The sequence below is a fragment of the Sorex araneus genome, chromosome 3 (assembly GCF_027595985.1).
Source record: "Sorex araneus isolate mSorAra2 chromosome 3, mSorAra2.pri, whole genome shotgun sequence".
Classification (NCBI taxonomy): Eukaryota; Metazoa; Chordata; class Mammalia; order Eulipotyphla; family Soricidae; genus Sorex; species Sorex araneus.
Window position 1 is genome coordinate 112,001,731 of NC_073304.1, and position 16,877 is coordinate 112,018,607.

Genomic DNA, 16,877 nt, shown 5'->3' on the forward strand with positions numbered 1-16,877 from the left:
CCCCGGGCTGGGTTTCCAGGGGTTCCGGGTTTCCAGAGTCAGGCCCTCTCCTGAGCCCATGGGAGGGGTTCCCAAATCACTCTGGGCTCCTCTGGAGCGCCCCCAGAGTGCGGGTACGGGGGCTTCAGGGCAGGGCCGTGCGCATCTCCTGTCTGTCCCTTGGGCCAGACCTGGACACACGGAATTGACTGAGAATGACAGCAGGCGTGGGGCCCCTCGGGTGCAGCCAGGCTGGCAGAGGCAGTTGTGTGTGCTGCCTGTCCAGACCCTGCCACCCCTGCCCCAGGGACCAGGCTTACTTGGTCCAGCCCTCCTCACGCCATCCCAATTGCCCTTCGCCCCGGGCCTGTCTGTTCTGGGACAGCGGGCCCAGCTCTAGGCCTGGCTGGCTGGCGAGGACTATGCTCTGCTGGGGCACTGGTAGCACTCGCACTCCCAACCCAGGCGATGGGTGGGGCCGTGGTTCCCGTGGCACCGAGGCAGAAGCGCCTGGCCCTCTCAGGCCTGGTGGCCGGGTCCTGCCAGCAGGGTCCAAGGCCCTGGGAGCCTGGAGCAGGCTGGGGCGGGGCGCCAAGCTGCAGTGGGTGTGGGGCCATGGGGCCATGGCCGGCTGTCCATGGCTGGGCCGGCAGCCTTCCTGGTGCACCCCAGACGGGCCGATGTTTCAGCAGCCCAGCTGTGTGCCCAGACGGCGGCCACAGAGGCAGCACGTCCCAGGAGGGCCCTCCCACTGTGGCCGGGCAGCATGCCAGCCGGGGGCCTGGGCCTGGCTCCTCCCTGGCAAGTTGTCCCCTGCCCACGGGGCCTTTGCTGTGGCCCTTTGCTGGGCTTTACTCCGGCTGCCACTGCCACATCTGTAGCTCCTGCCCTGGTGAAGTGCAGGGGTGATTGTGGGGTACAGGAGGGGGGATGGGGAGCTACAAGCCCGGGAAGGGGGCAGTGGACACGGGAACTGGGCTTAGTGTCTGTCTAGGTGTAGCCTCGTTTGTGGCAACTTGGGGACTCCCCGGAAGTCAGTTGTGTCCTGGGGACCCCCGTGGGGGTGAGGGTGGGGTCGGCCTTGGGGCCCCAGCCAACACTGCTCTGTCCCTCGGTGCCGTGGGGGCGCCCACGGCCTTCCTGCAGCCCGAGAATCTGCTCCTGGCCAGCAAGTGCAAAGGGGCTGCCGTGAAGCTGGCGGATTTCGGGCTGGCCATCGAGGTGCAGGGCGACCAGCAGGCATGGTTTGGTGAGTCCGCAGGGGCCGGGCGGGCAGAGCCCCTGCAGGCTGTCCGCGACCCCCACGGCCCCTCACACGCCCCGCCCTGTCCCAGGCTTCGCAGGCACGCCTGGCTACCTGTCCCCGGAGGTCCTGCGCAAGGAGGCCTACGGCAAGCCAGTGGACATCTGGGCCTGCGGTGAGGCCCCAGGACTGTCCCTGTGTCCAGCAGACAGAGGGGCATGTGCATGGGCACTGGGGGCAGGGGAGGCGAGCCCCTGGGGGAGCTGCCTTGGTGGGGGGCAGCGCCCGGGGGCAAGGCCCCCCTGGTTCGGGCTGTTGGGCTGTCGGAGAACGAGCCCCTGAGCCCCCCGGCCCCTGGGCGCTCCTGGTGCCCGGGAGCCACAGCGGAGGCCCGCCCTGGCATCTCCGCAGGGGTGATCCTGTACATCCTGCTGGTGGGCTACCCGCCCTTCTGGGACGAGGACCAGCACAAGCTCTACCAGCAGATCAAGGCCGGCGCTTACGACGTGAGTCTGGGAACGGGCGGGCATAGACAGCTTGTCGCCTACCCGCGGACGCGCTGCACACTGCCCTCTCTGCCCCTCTCCAGTTCCCGTCCCCCGAGTGGGACACGGTGACCCCCGAAGCCAAGAACCTCATCAACCAGATGCTGACCATCAACCCGGCCAAGCGCATCACCGCGCACGAGGCCCTCAAGCACCCGTGGGTCTGCGTAAGTCCCCGCTTGCTGTGCCGGGGCGCCTGGGTGCAGCTCAGGTGGCTGTGGACCCCTGATGGGTGTGCGGGGCCCCCGGCCCTCGGGGAGAGGCACCCCTGCCCTGGGTGTGAGCGCAGGGATAAGCTAGGAGGGTGCGGCACAGGGGGCCGTGTGGGGACGAGGAAGGGGCCCTCACCATGGGCAGGGGTTAGGTGGCAGGGAAAAGATGGGCCTGGGCAAGGCCCCTGGGTTCTGGTGGCCGGTGGCGGCTCAGTGGTGGCCTCTCCCCACAGCAACGCTCCACAGTGGCCTCGATGATGCACAGGCAGGAGACCGTGGAGTGCCTCAAGAAGTTCAACGCTCGGAGGAAGCTCAAGGTGAGAGCGGGTGCAGGCCTGAGCGGAGTCGGCCGGGCGCTGCCCAGACACGGGTGCCGGGTGGGCGGAGTGGAGCCACCGCAGCAGCAGAGCCTCTTGCTGGCACACTGTCTCTCATGGCGCCTGCCGGTCATCAGAGCATGAGGGCAGGGTGGAGGAGTGGGCAGTGCTGGAGGCTGTGAGCCAGGGTACACTGGGCACCTGATCTGCTCCGGGGGGCTGCACGGAGCCAGCGCCAGGTGTCTGGAAGTTGCTGAGCCTGCCCTCAGGACTGGGCTGGGGGGCACCATGCTGGCAGCCAGACCTCCGGGTGCACCCAGTGAGTGGCGGTGCATCAGCAGTGACCAGCCAGCTCTGGCCGCTGCCCCGCAGCCTCTTCGCCAGGCGGGAGGGGCTGCTGCTGGCTGGCACACAGCCCAGCCTCACTGAGTGTCCTCCCCCAGGGCGCTATCCTCACCACCATGCTGGCGACGAGGAACTTCTCAGGTGAGACCCACCTTCGGGAGGAGCGGGGCTCAGCGGGGGGCTCACCTGCCCCCTCTGGCAGACGAGGCTCCGGGCCCGTCCTGCCCCAAGCCCACACATGGCTGTCTGCGTGTCGGGTCTGTGTCCTCACCGACGCCCCGTGTCTCTGCTGCGGGCCACGGCTCTGTGTGTGTGTGCGGCCGTGGGTCCAGTTGCTGTGGCCTCGTTGTTCGGAATCTTCTGGAAGCCTGTCTTGTGGGGGTGCAGTAGTGGGACAAGGATCCGGACAGCCTCTGTGAGCGCGGGAAGCCCCTGAGTGTGTGCGAGGCAGGGCTCGGGCCGCGCTGGGGGTGGGACGGGGCCGGGGGCAGGCTGAACCCGCGGGCGGTGTCCAGCTGGGGCCTGCTGCCCCCGGCTGTCCTGCCTGTGTCCGTCTGTCACTGCGGCGTGTCTGTCCGCCCCGTCGTCGCCACCCGCCCCCCTCTGTCCTGTTCCTTCGCTGTGACTGTGCTGCTGGGCTGGGATGTGTCACTCCCGGGACTGCCCGCTGGCCACAGAGAAGCCCCGCCGGGGTTTCTAAGGAGAAAGGAGGCAAACGCTTTCCCACTGTCATTCGGTCTCCATCTCGTTCTCACTCTCCTGTGAGGGGGATTCTGGAACCATCGACCACCAAACTTGGACTCTAATCTCCTTCTGCTTCCTTTGTCTCTTCTCTCCCCACCTGCCCGCCCCCGTGTGTGTCTGCCCTGCCCCTCGTCTCTCCCCCGGTGCTAACAGTGGGCAGACAGACCACCGCTCCAGCCACAATGTCCACCGCGGCCTCCGGCACCACCATGGGGCTGGTGGAACAAGGTAGTTGCTCTTGCCCGGTGCCCGCCTCCTGGCCTCAGCTCCCTCGCTGCACGCAGCCGCCCACGGCCCCAGGAGCCCCGCTCCTGCCCTGGGCCCCCACCGAGGGCAGAGGGCAGCCGCCGGGCAGCCCGTCGGGCCCAGGGAGCCCCTAAGCTGTGCTTTGTCCACCTGTGTTCCGCTGCCCCTCCCAGTAGCCTGGGGCCTGCCGACCCCTTTCCCGGAGGTTCTCTCCCCCCGACCCCTCTCCCAGCCCGTCTGCCTTGACCCACCTCCAGGCGGCACCTGGAGCTTCGATTCCTAAACAGGATCTCGGGAGAAACGGGCATGGGGGCCAGACGCCACTCGCCCTGAGCCCCGAGCTCCCTGGCAGCCTGGCACAGGCTCCCCAGGCCCACTTGGGAGCCCCCTGCTGGCCATCGGGGCCTCTCTGCCCAGGACAGGGGGTCTGGCTGCTGGAGAACCCCTGTGAACACCTCCTGTCCCCTCGGCTGGGCCTGGGAGTCAGGCCAGCCCGCTGCTGCCCCTCGGGCCTGGGGGCACCACTGTGCTGGTCGGCTGAGCGTGGCACGGCCCAGGGCCCTGTTGCCCGGCCACCCATCCTTCCTAACCCGCTCCTTCCCGCCCAAGGATTCCCACGCCCACACCGGCTCCTGGCGGGGGACCCAGGGCCGTGGACGTGTCCAGCTGTCCAGGGGCAGCCTTGCCTGGGGGCCTCTGGGCAGGTCAGAGACAGCTGAGGGGGCTCTAGGCCCGGGAGGAGGCACTGCTCGGCCGCTCTCGTGGGGGCGCTGCCCACCGCCCGCCCGCCCGCCTGTCTGCATGAGGCCACGTGCATGTGTGGCGCCTGCTCGGGAGAGGCCAGCGCATGTGGCGGAACCCAGCATGGCCAGCCCAAGGCAGCCAGGGATTTCGGGCAGGTGGTTCTCAGGCCTCGCTGTGGCCACTGCTGAGAGCCGTCCCCCAGCCTGTGGGGATGTTGGGGTTTGTCCCCCGGCTCCGCTGTGAGGATGGTGCTGGGCTGAGCGCCTGGCCTGAGGGTCGGGCCTGCTGCCCAGCGCCCGGCCGAGGGAGCCGAGCGGGGCACCCCAGGAGGCTCGTCCAGGATTCGGGTGTCCGCTGCTCCCAGGACAAAGCACGTTGGGGGCATGGTGAGAAGGGCCGGGCTGCCCACGGCCCCCAGAGATCCGAGCTGTGGTCCTGCAGCCCCCAGGCCCCAAGGAGGCTCGGAGGCAGAAGGGAGAAGTGTGAGCCAGGGGTCATGGGCAGGCCGGGCTGTGGGACCCATGGCCCAGCCACCCCGTGCCCTGCAGCCCCGCCCACAGGCCACTGTTCAGGGTGGGGGGCCTCTTTCCTGCTGCTGAGGGGCCTTTGAGCGGATCAACCCCTGAGTCATGTCCAGGCGGCTGGGCAGCTAGCACTGACCAGGCCCCAGGCCCAGGCCCCAGTAGCCTCCTACGTCCGGGATCGGGGGGGGGGGGTGCCGAGGGAAGAGAGGAGGGGCCCGCTGTCCCCCATGGGAGTCAGGGTGAGGCAGGCGGGAGTGGGGCCCAGGGCGCACCCCACAGAGCGGCCAGCCCGGGGACGGCGCAGGTGGCACGTCCAGGCCCTTTCCTGCTTCTGAGGCGGCTGAGGGCGACTGGCCACTGCTCCCTGGAGCCTGAGGCCGGGATATGTGTGTGCGGGGCAAGGCTGGGAGGTAACTGTGCTATGACAAGGCCTGCTCAGGGGCAGGTGAGCACCCCGTGCTGAGCAGGTGGCGGCCTTGCTTCTGGCCTCGGACAACGGCCTCTGCCTGGGCCTTCAGCGAACGTGGGGAGGGACGCCAGAGGGTGCTGCGGACCCCGCGCCCGCTGTGCCCAGGGGTGGGCGGGTGGGGCAGGGGGTGTGGTGGGAGGGGGGCCAGGCTGGGTGTCAGAAGGTGGGGTGGGGAGGGGACCCCGTGCTCACCCCTCAGCCTCTCGAAGGCAGCCCAGCACTGTCCGCCTGCCGGTGCTTCCGCTCCTGCTCTGGGCACCCCACTTCCAGGTGGGGTCAGCAGAGCAGCTGGGGGGGCTGTGGCCCTGTCCCTACTGCTGGTGGTGCTGTGTGGGCTTCGAGTGTGGCCGAGTGCCCGCCTGACCAACACAAACCTTGTTCTCTCTCCCTCCCTGTCCCCGCCTCGCCACCCCTTCCTGCAAGGTAAGCTCCGTTTCTTATGCCAGGGGACGGTTCCCCACTGCAGCGCGTGGAGGGGTGCGGTGGCTGTGGCTGCGGTTGGGCCACCGGGAGCCAGGCCGGGAGGTCCTGGGCACTCCGAGAGCAGAGGGGAGGAGTGCGGGCTGTCCGCCCGCCTGGCCTGGGCCCCGACAGGCGCTCTCTGGGGAGGTGGCGGTGCTGCACCCCATTTCTGAAGCCTGTCTGAAGCCAAGGGGTTCTGCGGGGAGCCAGGGACCCCCGGGGACTCGGAAGCGCCTCACGCAGGACCCCGTTTGCTCCCACACAGCAGCCAAGAGTCTACTCAACAAGAAGGCGGACGGAGTCAAGGTGAGCCCACTGAGCTCCGCACCCAGGTGCCGGGCGCCCCAGGCCCCTCTCCCCTAATGGTGCCTCTTCCTTCCTCCACAGCCCCAGACCAACAGCACCAAAAACAGCGGAGTGGCCACCAGCCCCAAGGGGACGCTTCCTCCTGCTGCCCTGGTACTGATCCCTCCTGGTACCACCCCCTCGTAGTACTGACCCCGTCCTGGTACTGGCTCCGTAACCCCCTCCTGGTACCCCGTCAGTCAGCTAGTGCTGACTGCCCACCTGGTACTCACCCCTCACGCGCCCCCCCATGAGATACACAGTTACAGAATTGTTGATGGCGGCTTCAGTCGTGCAGTGTTCGGCACTGCCCCTTACCAGAGCACACTCCCGCCTCCAGTGCCCTCGCTCCTGACACTGGCCCCCAGCCCCGCGCCTGTGCTGGCCTCAGCCCCTCAGCTGGGGCTGCAGGCAGAGCTGGGGGAAAGGGCCTCCCTGTCTCCCCGCCTGGGCGGGCACTGATGAGCAGGCGGGCGTGTGGCTCATGGGCCCGGGGTCCCAGGCTGGAGCAGGGGCTGCTCTGGGCAGGGGCATCAGCCCTGTCCCACCAGGCGGCTCTGACCCGCCGCCTCTCAGAAAGGCGTCTCAGGAGATGCAGTGAGGTCAGCCTCTGTGGAGAACAGAGGGAGGGAGACGAGCAGAGCTCAAGAGCGGGGGCTTCTCCAGGGGGAGGCAAGGACAGTCCCCCGAGGTCCCGGAGCCCAGCATGGCGGGCATGGCCCTGTGGTGCCCATCACAGGCCGCGTGTGGGGCCGTTTCTCCGGAACAGGGTCCCCTGGGTACTCCGAGTGTGTCGGGGCCTGGCCGTGCTCCGCGGGGAGCTCTGCGCCCCTCAGGGCCTTTCGCCGTCCCCAGCATCCTTCCCGCACACCTGCGCCAGGACGGCCCCCGGCCCCTTCCTACCGACCCCTCAACTGCCCACTTCCCGGTAATGTCCCCCACCCTTTCCCTGGCCTCTGCCATCCCCCAACCCTGTGCTTCCTGTTGGCCGCTCAGCACAGCTGCCCCCTGGGGTGGGGTGGGTAGGCCTACCCATCCAGGCAGTGTGGGCTATGCCGGGGGCCTCTCTGGGGGTCAGGGGTCACCTGGGCTGTATTGGGGGGCCTCTCTGGGGTCAGGGGTCACCTGGGATATATTGGGGGGCCTCTCTGGGGTCAGGGGCACCTGGGCTGTATTGGGGGGCCTCTCTGGGGTCAGGGGTCACCTGGGATATATTGGGGGGCCTCTCTGGGGTCAGGGGGCACCTGGGCTGTATTGGGGGGCCTCTCTGGGGTCGGAGGCACCTGGGCTGTATTGGGGCTTTCTGGGGTCAGGGGGCACCTGGGCTGTATTGGGGGCATCTCTGGGGTCAGGGGTCACCTGGGCTGTATTGGGGGGCCTCTCTGGGGTCAGAGGGCATCTGAGCTGTCCTGGGGCATTTCTGGGGTCAGAGGGTGCCTGGGCTGTGCTGGGGTCTTGTCTGGTATCTGGGGACACCTGGGCTGTGCTGGGGTCCTCGCTGGGGCCAGGGGACGCCTGGCTTCTCTCCTTACTTCAGTGTCGAGTGAGAGGCCTTCAGGGCTGCACAGGCCCAGTGGACTAGCAGGCGAGGCAGGGAGACAGGCAGGCCTGGGGGCTGCAGACCCTGAGCACCTGTGGGGTGCCCCTGGGTGGCGGGGCCTGAGCGACCATCTGTGTTTGCCTCACGGCCCCCCGGGGACGGGCCCTGGCGTGCCCTCTGTACAGCTGCCGGGCGCAGGCGGGGACGCCGCAGGGTCTGGTGTGCTGAGGACCTGGGGCCCGAGGCCCTGCTCCCCACTGACTGTGACTTTGCCCGTTGGCCCTCTGGGGAGTGGGGGGCGGCCCCCCAGGGGGCAGAGCTGGGCGTGGTAGGAGGGGGGCCTGGGGCCTCCCAGCAGCCTCCCAGCCAGCCCCATCTCGGACCCCATCCATCCATGTGCCACTACACCCCATAACATCTCCGAGCCCGTGCCCACCCGTGCCAGGCTGCGAGCCGGGCAGCCACGGTGGCCGCAGCTTCGCCAGCTCCATCTCCCTCTGAGGCTCCGCCGCTTGCGCATGCACCACCCGGTCTGCGCGCTCTCTGCAGTCCGTGCTCCATCCGCTGTGCTCCTCCTGCGGCCCGCTCCCTCCGCGGGCCTCGTCCCGGGTCTCACCTGGCCTCTTCCCCCCTCTGTGCTTCTCTCCTCTGTAGGAGCCTCAAACCACCGTCATTCATAACCCCGCCGACGGGATCAAGGTACTGAGCGCCCCCGCCCTGCCACCGCAGCCCCCGGCCTGGCCCAAGGCTGCCGTGCTGCCCACGGGGTCGGGTGGGGCGGCCCCTCCCAGGGCCAGGCCAAGCCCCAGAGTCCATCGCTGCCCCTGCCGCACAGGCCCAGGCGCGGGGCCCCTGTCCTGCACAGACACAGTGGGGGTCACTTCTCGGGGGCTTTCCCAGCTGCCCGGTGCCCTCCTCTGGCCCTGTTCCTGCCGGGCACACACAGCCCGGAGCAGCCAGAGCGGGGCTGGTTCTGGGGGCAGGGTGGGCATCGAGCCCCCGCGGCCTCCCCATCGCTCACTGTGCAGCCCCCAGCTTCCTGCTGACTTTGCCCTCCGTCTGCTCTGGCATCCATCCCATCGGCATTTCACGAGGGGCCGGGGAAGGGGCTGGCTCTCTGGGGGGTGGGAGGAAGGCCAGGCGGCTGAGTGTGTGGGGCTGGTGCCCACTCCCCTGCCCCCCGCAGGCCTGCAGCCAGACCCCCACGCAGGCTCCTTGGAACGCCTGGGCACTGGTGTGGGTCGGGACCTGGGGGGCCATGGGTACTTCCTCCGGGGCCTCTGGGCACGGGAATTCCGTCACCCCGTGACTGGGCTCAGGGCCTCGCCCCCTCTGAGCTCCCCTGGCCGCTGTGGGCCGTGGGTATGGGCTGAGCCCCGGGTGGGCAGTCCCGGAGGGGACCATGGAAGTCCTTCCGCCCAGACGCTTCGCTGCCACAGGTGGGGCCTGCTGCTTCATCTGAGGGGCGGCAGCGCCTCTGAGTGCTCGGGGCTACCTGCTGGGCTGGGCTGGGGCTGGCCAGGTCAATGGGGGTGTGTGCAGGGCTGCCTCGGGCTCCCGGAGGAGCCCCGGGAGACGCACACGCCGTGTCTCCTGACAGGGAGAGGCTGAAGCTCGACCCCACCTCAGGGGCTGGGCTGGGCTCTTGGGGGCATCTCCTGTCCCTGGGCCGAGGCCTGGCGCTGACCCTTCCCCTGTCTCCCCAGGAGTCTTCCGACAGCACCCACACCACCATTGAGGATGAAGACACAAAAGGTACTGGGGGGCGCCGTGCCGGGCCAGGGCCGTGTCCAGGGCGCTGGGCTCCTGCCTCCCCCCAGGCCCCAGCTCCCGCCTGGGAACAAGTCAAGGTTACGTTTGCTCGGTTCCGTCTAAGGCTCCTTAACCTGTGTTCCTGCTGGGCTGGCGGGCACTGGTGGTCACTGACAGGCAAGAGGGACACTTCTGGGGTTCCTGCGGCACCCTGGGGGCTCTAGGAACTGTGTTGTCTGTGCTCAGGCCTCAGGGCTGCCCTCCCCGTGCTGGGCACCGCAAACCCTGCGTGGCGAGTAGACCGCTCCCCGCCCGGAGCTCTGGCTCCCCGGAGATGTGAGCCCCCTCCCGGGCAGCCATACCCCACCAGGGCTGCTCTGCCCACACCCTCAGGGCCAGCCTCTGGGCGGGCCCTGGAGTGCCTGGGTGTCTGGGCTGCCCACACGGGCCCTCGGCCTCCCACGCCTGCCTGGCAGGAGAGGAAAGGGTGGGAGCACATGGGGGGCGCCATGGGGGGCAGGGCCCGGCCTCTCTTCGTGAGCCCAGGGGCCAGTGCCCCCAGAGTGCCCACCTGGCCTGAGCTGGCCCAGAATCCCTGCCTCAGAGCCTGCCGGCCCTCATCAGCGGCCCCTGGGCCTGTCCGAGACACTGGCCCAGCCCCCCCACGAGCCCCAGTCTCTCAGGTGCTGGACCCGTGGCAGAGTGAGACCTGTCCTGTTCCTTCCCCCAGCCCCGCCTGTCGCCGTCCGCCTTGCGTCTGTCTGCCCCCTATGTCCCCCTCTGTCTGTTCACCCAGCCCCCAGGATCTCTGACCTCCTGAGCTCTGTGAGAAGGGGCTCGGGGACCCCAGAAGCTGAGGGCCCCCTGCCCAGCCCGTGTAAGTAGCGCCCCTCGAGCTGCTGCCTTGCTGCCCGGCCCCGCGCCCTGCCCCGCGGCACGCCACAGCTGTGCAGGCTCTCTGGGCTCCTGCTTCCCCTCGGGCACAGCGCCCGCGCTGCCCTGCTGCCTGCACTGTCCAGCCCGCCTCCTGGGTCCCGGAGCCCTGTGCGGTCACCTTCCCCACTCACCACCGAGAACCTCCATGACCTCATGAGGGTGCCGGGAACCCGCTCTCCGCAGCCCTGCCCTGCCAGCAGGGGCCCGCGGCCCTCTCACGCCGCCCTGTCCGCAGGGGCGCCCCCGCCGCCCCTCCGCTCTGCCTGCGCCTCGCGCGCCCCGAGGGCTTGGGCCCTGCTTACTGCCACGTGACCTCCCCAGCAGGCCCCTGCTCCTCATGTTCCCGCACCATGAACTCCCCGTGTGTCCCCTCCCCCGTGCCCATCATGTCCTCTGTCGCCCACCGCCCCCGTCCCTCCATGCCCGTGGCCCCCACTCCGTCCCCCCCACCTGCCTGGCTCACAGCCCACAGCTCCTGCTCGTGCTCCCCCTCTGTGTCCCCCTCTGTCTGTTCACCCAGCCCCCAGGATCTCTGACCTCCTGAGCTCCGTGAGAAGGGGCTCAGGAACCCCAGAAGCTGAGGCCCCCCTGGCCTGCCCGTCTCCAGCTCTCCCTGGCCCCCCACCTACCCCGAGTAAGTAGCAGCTTGAGTGGCCACTCCCAAGGGCTCACTCCACTGCAGTGCACTGGCCCACTCTGGGAGGGTCCAGTGTGGGGGGCCAGAGAGGGGTGCTGAGGGTCCCTGGCCTCAGGAAACAGGCCGTGGCGAGAGCAGCTGTCCGGGCTCCTGCCTCAGACGCCTGTGTCACCCCAGTAGGGACAGGGCTTGTCCAGCACGCAGGGAGAACAGGCTGGCCACGCTGCCCGCTGGCAGCTGGAAGGGCGGGTCCTCTTGATGCCACGTGGGGTGCAGTGGCAGGGAGGAGCCGCCTGCAGCCACCTGCCGGCAGAGAGTATCACTTACAGGGCCCAGCCTCCTGCCCAGAGCTGCGGGCTGGCACCGGGCGCTGGGGGCGGCCGCAGGGCCGGGCATGGCCACCGAGTGGCTGGGTGAGTGTGCGCCTAGGACAGGCGCGAGGCGGGAGGGGCTCCCCCCACACTTCCACGGACCCCCAGGCTGGGGCAGGAATTGGGGGCTCTGAGAATGCAGGGAGCACCCAGGGTACTCCACTCCGGGGTCCTGGGCCACGGTCTGGTCGGGCATGCAGCGGGTAGGAGAGGGGCGGGAGGCAGCCCAGGTGAGGGGAGCTGCAGGATTGCGAGGGTGACGGCACCCTGAGAGCCGCGCTCCTGCCCCCGCTCACCCCGAGGCCTCAGTATCACCGCCTCCTGGGGGCAGGGCTGCAGGGGGCCCAGACAAGCGGCTGGGGGGCACGGCACGTCGCCACGGTGCTCCTGAGAGTCCCAGGGCTGACGTCTGTGCCCCCCCAGACAAACATGCCTGCTGCCTCGGCGTCAATGGGCTGCTGTCACCCAGCTCCCTGTACCCCCACAGTGGCTGAGGGACAGGCTGGGCTAGCCTGGGACCATTGGGGTCCCCTTGGACACTTTGCCAGCCTATTCACCTGTCCCTAAAAGGCTGGAGCTTGGGTGCAATTTACCTCGGGCTTTATTTTACTTTATCTACTTCTGTGGGCCCTGCCCTTCCCTCGACTTTTCCTCCCTAGTTTTATGGGGGCAAGGGCACTTGACCCCAGATGGCAGGCTAGACCTGGTCAGTCCCCACATAGGCATGTCATGCGGGCAGGTGGCCCCTGCCCAAGGTCTGGCTTCAGAGGGCATGTGCTGTGCGGGCCTGGCACTCTGCCCCTGCCCTCGTTCACCCAGACGTTCCGTGTCCCTTCCTGAAACCCCAGAGCCACTTCACTCGAGCGGGTCAGGCCCACCGGAGCATGTGTGTGGTGGGGAGGGTGCTGACCTTGCCTGTAGCCCACCTGACGGTCCCTCAAGCACCATCAGGAATAATTCTCCTGAACACTGTCACCCCAAAAGAATTCATGGTGAACACGGCGGAAAAGGCACGCTCTGGGGGATCCACGGAGGCTGATGCATGCCAGTCATGAGTCGGGCTCTCCCCCGAGTTCCCCAGCGCCCAGAGTGGGGGTGCTGGACAGAGGGAGCAGGAGGAGGTGGGCGGGGGCGGGCTGGGTGAAAGGCAGCTGCCCGGCAGAGAGGGCGGGATCCACAGGGGTCAGGCTCTGGGCGGCACTTCCCAGTCTTGGGCCCCTGCACCCGGGGGAGGGGCCCCAGGGACTGAAGGTGGGGGGAGGGGCTGCACGAACAGAGGGTGTTCAGGGGGATGGGTGGGGGCAATCCGATTTGCAGCTCAGGTAAGGCTGGGTGTGGGGCAGGAGTGCAGGGGCCCATGGGGACTGAAGTCCTAGTTTCTCACCTGCGGTCTAGCTCAGGCCCCCGGGGCCTCAGTCCAAGGCCCAGGAGAAAAGGGAGTGGCAGAAGCAGGCTGGGCACGGCCACTGGTGCCCACAGACTGCTGCATGAGGATGCAGTTAGACCAGCACACATACACACACATGGGCACACATATGGCTACACGCAAGCACACACGTGCACATGCATGGGCACACAGGACACACAGATACATGCACACACATGCACAGGCAGACACATGGGCACACAGGCACATGCATGGGCAGGAACAAAGCACACACAGGCTCACACAGACACATGTACAGGGCACACACATGTACATGCACACACATGTAGCGACACACACAGGCACAGGCACACACATGTACAGGTATGAGTGCTCAGGTGCACACACACAGGCGGTACCTGTCCATAGGCTCCCCTGTCAGGGGTGCTCTGCCCTCTGAAGTGTAGGGTCAGTGGGTGCTGGGGGCGGGACTCCTTGGAGGTCGGCAGTGTGCCGTCATGGGCTGGCTGTGGCAGCTGCAAGGCAGAGACACTGGAGCCTGGGACACGCTCAGCCCAGCATGGTGTGTCCTGTGCAGCTGGGGCTGGACATGGCCTTCATGGGGGAGCAGAGACTCGGGGGTCCTGGGGGAATGTGGCTAGGACCACGCATGTCTCAGGCTGAGGCTGATCACAGGTATTTATCACTTTAAGAGCTCAGCATGCACATGTATGCACATACATGCGCGATTGTATGTGTAAATGCCTCTGTGTGTGTGTGTGCTGGCTCTGTGCACATGTGCATGGAGGTGGCAAAGCACCTGATTCAGATGAAACTTCTCTCCAGAGAGCGAGAGAGCGAGGCTAAAGGGAACACAGACTTCTTCCCCTGTGCTGGGAAGAAGGCTGAAGCGAACAGTTTCCTGGGGGGTTTGAGCAAGCCGGGTGCAGAGAGCCCCTTGTTCTCTGCTTCTTCCATGGCTTGAGCATCAGCTGTGGCTAGAGACACCCTGGGGTGCCAGCGAGGCATGGGCCTGATGTAGCAGAGGCCACGGCAAGACCTTTCAGGAGGCTGCGGGGCCTCAGTGGGCAGAGTGCAGCGAGGACAGATGATACTGGCCGATACAAAAGGAAGACCAGGACCCCACCCCTGGGGTCCTGCATTGTTGGATGCGTGTGGGGGGCTCCGGGCAACACTCTAGGGGGCCAGGGCGCAGGAGGACAATGAGCAGCCCCAGAGCCGGTGCTGGGTCTCGGCCGTGGCCGCTGGGGGGCCCTGCTGGCATCTTGCGGGTATTTGGTACCATGGACAGGTCATTTCTGTCACTCAAAAGAAAAGCTGGTTGGAGCTGAGGTGTGGAGGCCACAGTTCCAGCTGGCCGAGAGGGGGATAGGCCACCGGGCCCTGCAGCGGAGGCGGTGGGGCTCTGCCCAGCCTGATGGACACGCTGCCACGGTTCATCTCCCCACAGCGAGGAAGCAGGAGATCATCAAGATCACGGAGCAGCTCATCGAGGCTGTCAACAACGGCGACTTCGAGGCCTACGCGTGAGTGGATGGCCCGGTGGGTGGGGGCGACTCTCCCCAGGGAGAGGGCTAATGGAAATGGCGGGGAGGGGCGGGCTCTGAGCCACGCCCACCCATCATATGGGTGTGGCCCCCAGGAAAATCTGCGACCCCGGCCTGACCTCATTTGAACCTGAAGCTCTGGGCAACCTGGTGGAAGGAATGGACTTTCACAGATTCTACTTCGAGAACCGTGAGTTGGAGGGTGGCCCTGGGGCAGGGCCTGGTGCGGGCAGAGGGCGGGTCTGACTCGAGGGGCACTCCAGGACCCCCTGCCAGGGTCAGGCCCCACGGCTCCTCGCGTGGGAGGGAGAGGGTCAGCACCCGGGGTGCCAGGGGCTCAGCATTGCCCTCCCCACAGTGCTCGCCAAGAACAGCAAGCCCATCCACACGACCATCCTGAATCCGCACGTGCACGTGATCGGCGAGGACGCCGCATGCATCGCCTACATCCGCCTCACGCAGTACATTGATGGCCAGGGCCGGCCCCGAACCAGCCAGTCCGAGGAGACCCGCGTGTGGCACCGCCGTGAGGGCAGGTGGCAGAACGTGCACTTCCACTGCTCGGGCGCGCCCGTGGCGCCGCTGCAGTGAAGGTGAGCGCGCCGCGGCCGGCGGGGCGGGGAGGGCGGCTGCCGCTGACCTGTCCCCTTTCCAGAGCTGCACCGCTGTCGCGGGACAGATGGATGTTTGGAGCCAGCCGCCCTCGGGCGCAGGCCTGCCTGTCGCATGTTTGTGTCTGCCTCGTTCCTCCCCTGGTGCCCGTGTCTGCAGAAAACCAAGACCAGACGTGATTTCTTTTTAAAAACAAGATGACAGCGACAACCACAAAAAATTTCATGCTGGATGAAATGGGGAAAGAAAAAAAAACACTTCACAAAGGAAAAGCTGTAAAAGTCACTGGCATTTGTGGGACTTGCAACCGACTGGCTGCTCCCTGCCCGAGCTCCACGTGTGTCCGTCCGCCCCTGGCCGCCGGGGATAGCCGGCTGTGAACTCGTCCAGGGCCTGTGGCGTGGTGTGGTGCCCACCCCGGCACCCGCAGCACCCCCTCCCCCGCCTGCATGGCTGCCATCAGAAGTCAGCTGTTGTCTGGGCGGGGCTACGGGGTCCCCCCAGCTTCCCTCCCCTTCCTCCCCACGCCCGGTGTGGCCAGGTCCTTCTGGGGGCGGGAGGTGCAGAGAGGACTCGCCTTAGCTCCACCATTGGCCTGCAGTCCTGCGGGCAGGGCCCGTGTACTGGCCTCACACCTGTTGGGGGACTTTCCCTTCTCTGCTGCCCCTCCCCAGCCCAGGGGGTCCCGAGTTCCCAGGGCCGGAAGGCCGTGCTAAGGAGGGGCAGGCAGGTGACTGCTGAGGTGGCATTTGGAGTCTAGCGGCAGTGGGGAGCTGCTGCAGGTTGAGAAGGACAGAGGGAAAAGGGGAGCTGGGTCACCCTGGGCCTTGCATGCCCCGCGCACTGTGGGGACGGTGAGGCTGCCCTTGGGGTCAGTCGGGGATGACGGCTGCAGAGATGTGGGTTCCTCCTGCCTGTGCCTACCCCCACCCCCCAAATCACTTCAACAAGGATTTTCTTTCTCTTGCCCCACAAATCAAGCCAAGCTTGGGAGGGACACAGCATGGGGACAGGACATGGGGATGCTGACTTCTGAGGGGACTGTCCACCGACAGACATGGACACTCATGCCTGCCACGGCTGTGCTCAGGACAGCCGTCTCCCCCACCCCCCATGGACACAGGGTAAACATCCGACAGGGCTTGCCACGGACAGCGTGGGGCCTGGCCACCCTCACCTCCTGGGGCTCCTCCCTGCTCCCACCCACTGTTGTCCCCACAGACCTGCCTGTCTGGGATCGTTGGGGACTTTCTGGGGACAGTTCTTTTGCATGACCCCTCCTGAGCAAGCCACACCACTCTCCTCGCTCGATGTCTGCGGTGTGGCGCGGCGGTGCTGGCCTGCCCAGGGCCAGCTGCCCGCGGTGCTGGCCAGCCTTCCCTCTTCTCTTTTTGCTGAGTTTCATTGTCTTTTCTTTCTGAGCCTTGTAAGTGTACAAAAATTATTTTGTCCTGTCTCGGGAAACTGCAAATAAAAGAAAAACAAGGACAAAGTGCCATGCGTGCAGCTGGGTGCTTTGAGCGTGGCCCAGTTCTTCTGAGCGTGGGCCCCGCTTTCAGGGCCACGAAAGCCCCCACCTGAGGAAGCAGCAGGCCAGGACCTGGGTGGTCCTTCCGGGCCAGCACAGGGCAGAGGTCCCGACACCCCTTACTCAACTCCAGCAGCCCTCTGAGCCCTGCCTGTGGGCACAGAGACCCTGTCCCGAGCCCGCACCAGCCTCAGGCTCACCCTGGAAGGCAGTCCCTGCCCCGCTCATCTCCATCATCAGGGCTGTGCTCACGTCCAGCCCGGCTCCTCCCATTACCCAAGTGTGCCCAGTGTGGCGCTCACTTCCCGCCCAGCTGCTCCCTTCACCCGAGGGAAGTGCCACCTCCCGCCCGGCTCCTCCCATCACCTGAGCGTGCCGCTCACCTTCCACCA

The 16,877-nt window shown here is 67.3% G+C and overlaps 1 protein-coding gene across 8 annotated transcripts in view; it reads left to right on the forward strand.

Annotated features, from left to right (window-relative positions):
• The window catches only part of CAMK2B (calcium/calmodulin dependent protein kinase II beta), a 68,580-nt gene extending 52,130 nt beyond the window's left edge, over nt 1–16,450 (forward strand). For 2 of the 8 annotated variants that reach the window (XM_055133959.1, XM_055133954.1), the window contains exons 7-22: nt 1,126–1,228; nt 1,314–1,397; nt 1,634–1,728; nt 1,812–1,934; nt 2,213–2,296; nt 2,740–2,782; nt 3,539–3,613; nt 6,099–6,136; nt 6,218–6,289; nt 8,370–8,414; nt 9,422–9,470; nt 10,198–10,344; nt 10,924–11,037; nt 14,249–14,324; nt 14,441–14,535; nt 14,704–16,450. In XM_055133959.1, the coding sequence (XP_054989934.1) occupies nt 1,126–1,228; nt 1,314–1,397; nt 1,634–1,728; nt 1,812–1,934; nt 2,213–2,296; nt 2,740–2,782; nt 3,539–3,613; nt 6,099–6,136; nt 6,218–6,289; nt 8,370–8,414; nt 9,422–9,470; nt 10,198–10,344; nt 10,924–11,037; nt 14,249–14,324; nt 14,441–14,535; nt 14,704–14,936 (1,476 nt within the window). In that variant the 3' untranslated portion in view covers nt 14,937–16,450. The remainder of the gene's footprint in view (nt 1–1,125; nt 1,229–1,313; nt 1,398–1,633; nt 1,729–1,811; nt 1,935–2,212; nt 2,297–2,739; nt 2,783–3,538; nt 3,614–6,098; nt 6,137–6,217; nt 6,290–8,369; nt 8,415–9,421; nt 9,471–10,197; nt 10,345–10,923; nt 11,038–14,248; nt 14,325–14,440; nt 14,536–14,703) is intronic. The other 6 variants (XM_055133957.1, XM_055133955.1, XM_055133958.1 and 3 more) reach the window with 6 other exon arrangements.
• The last annotated feature ends 427 nt before the right edge of the window (nt 16,451–16,877 follow it).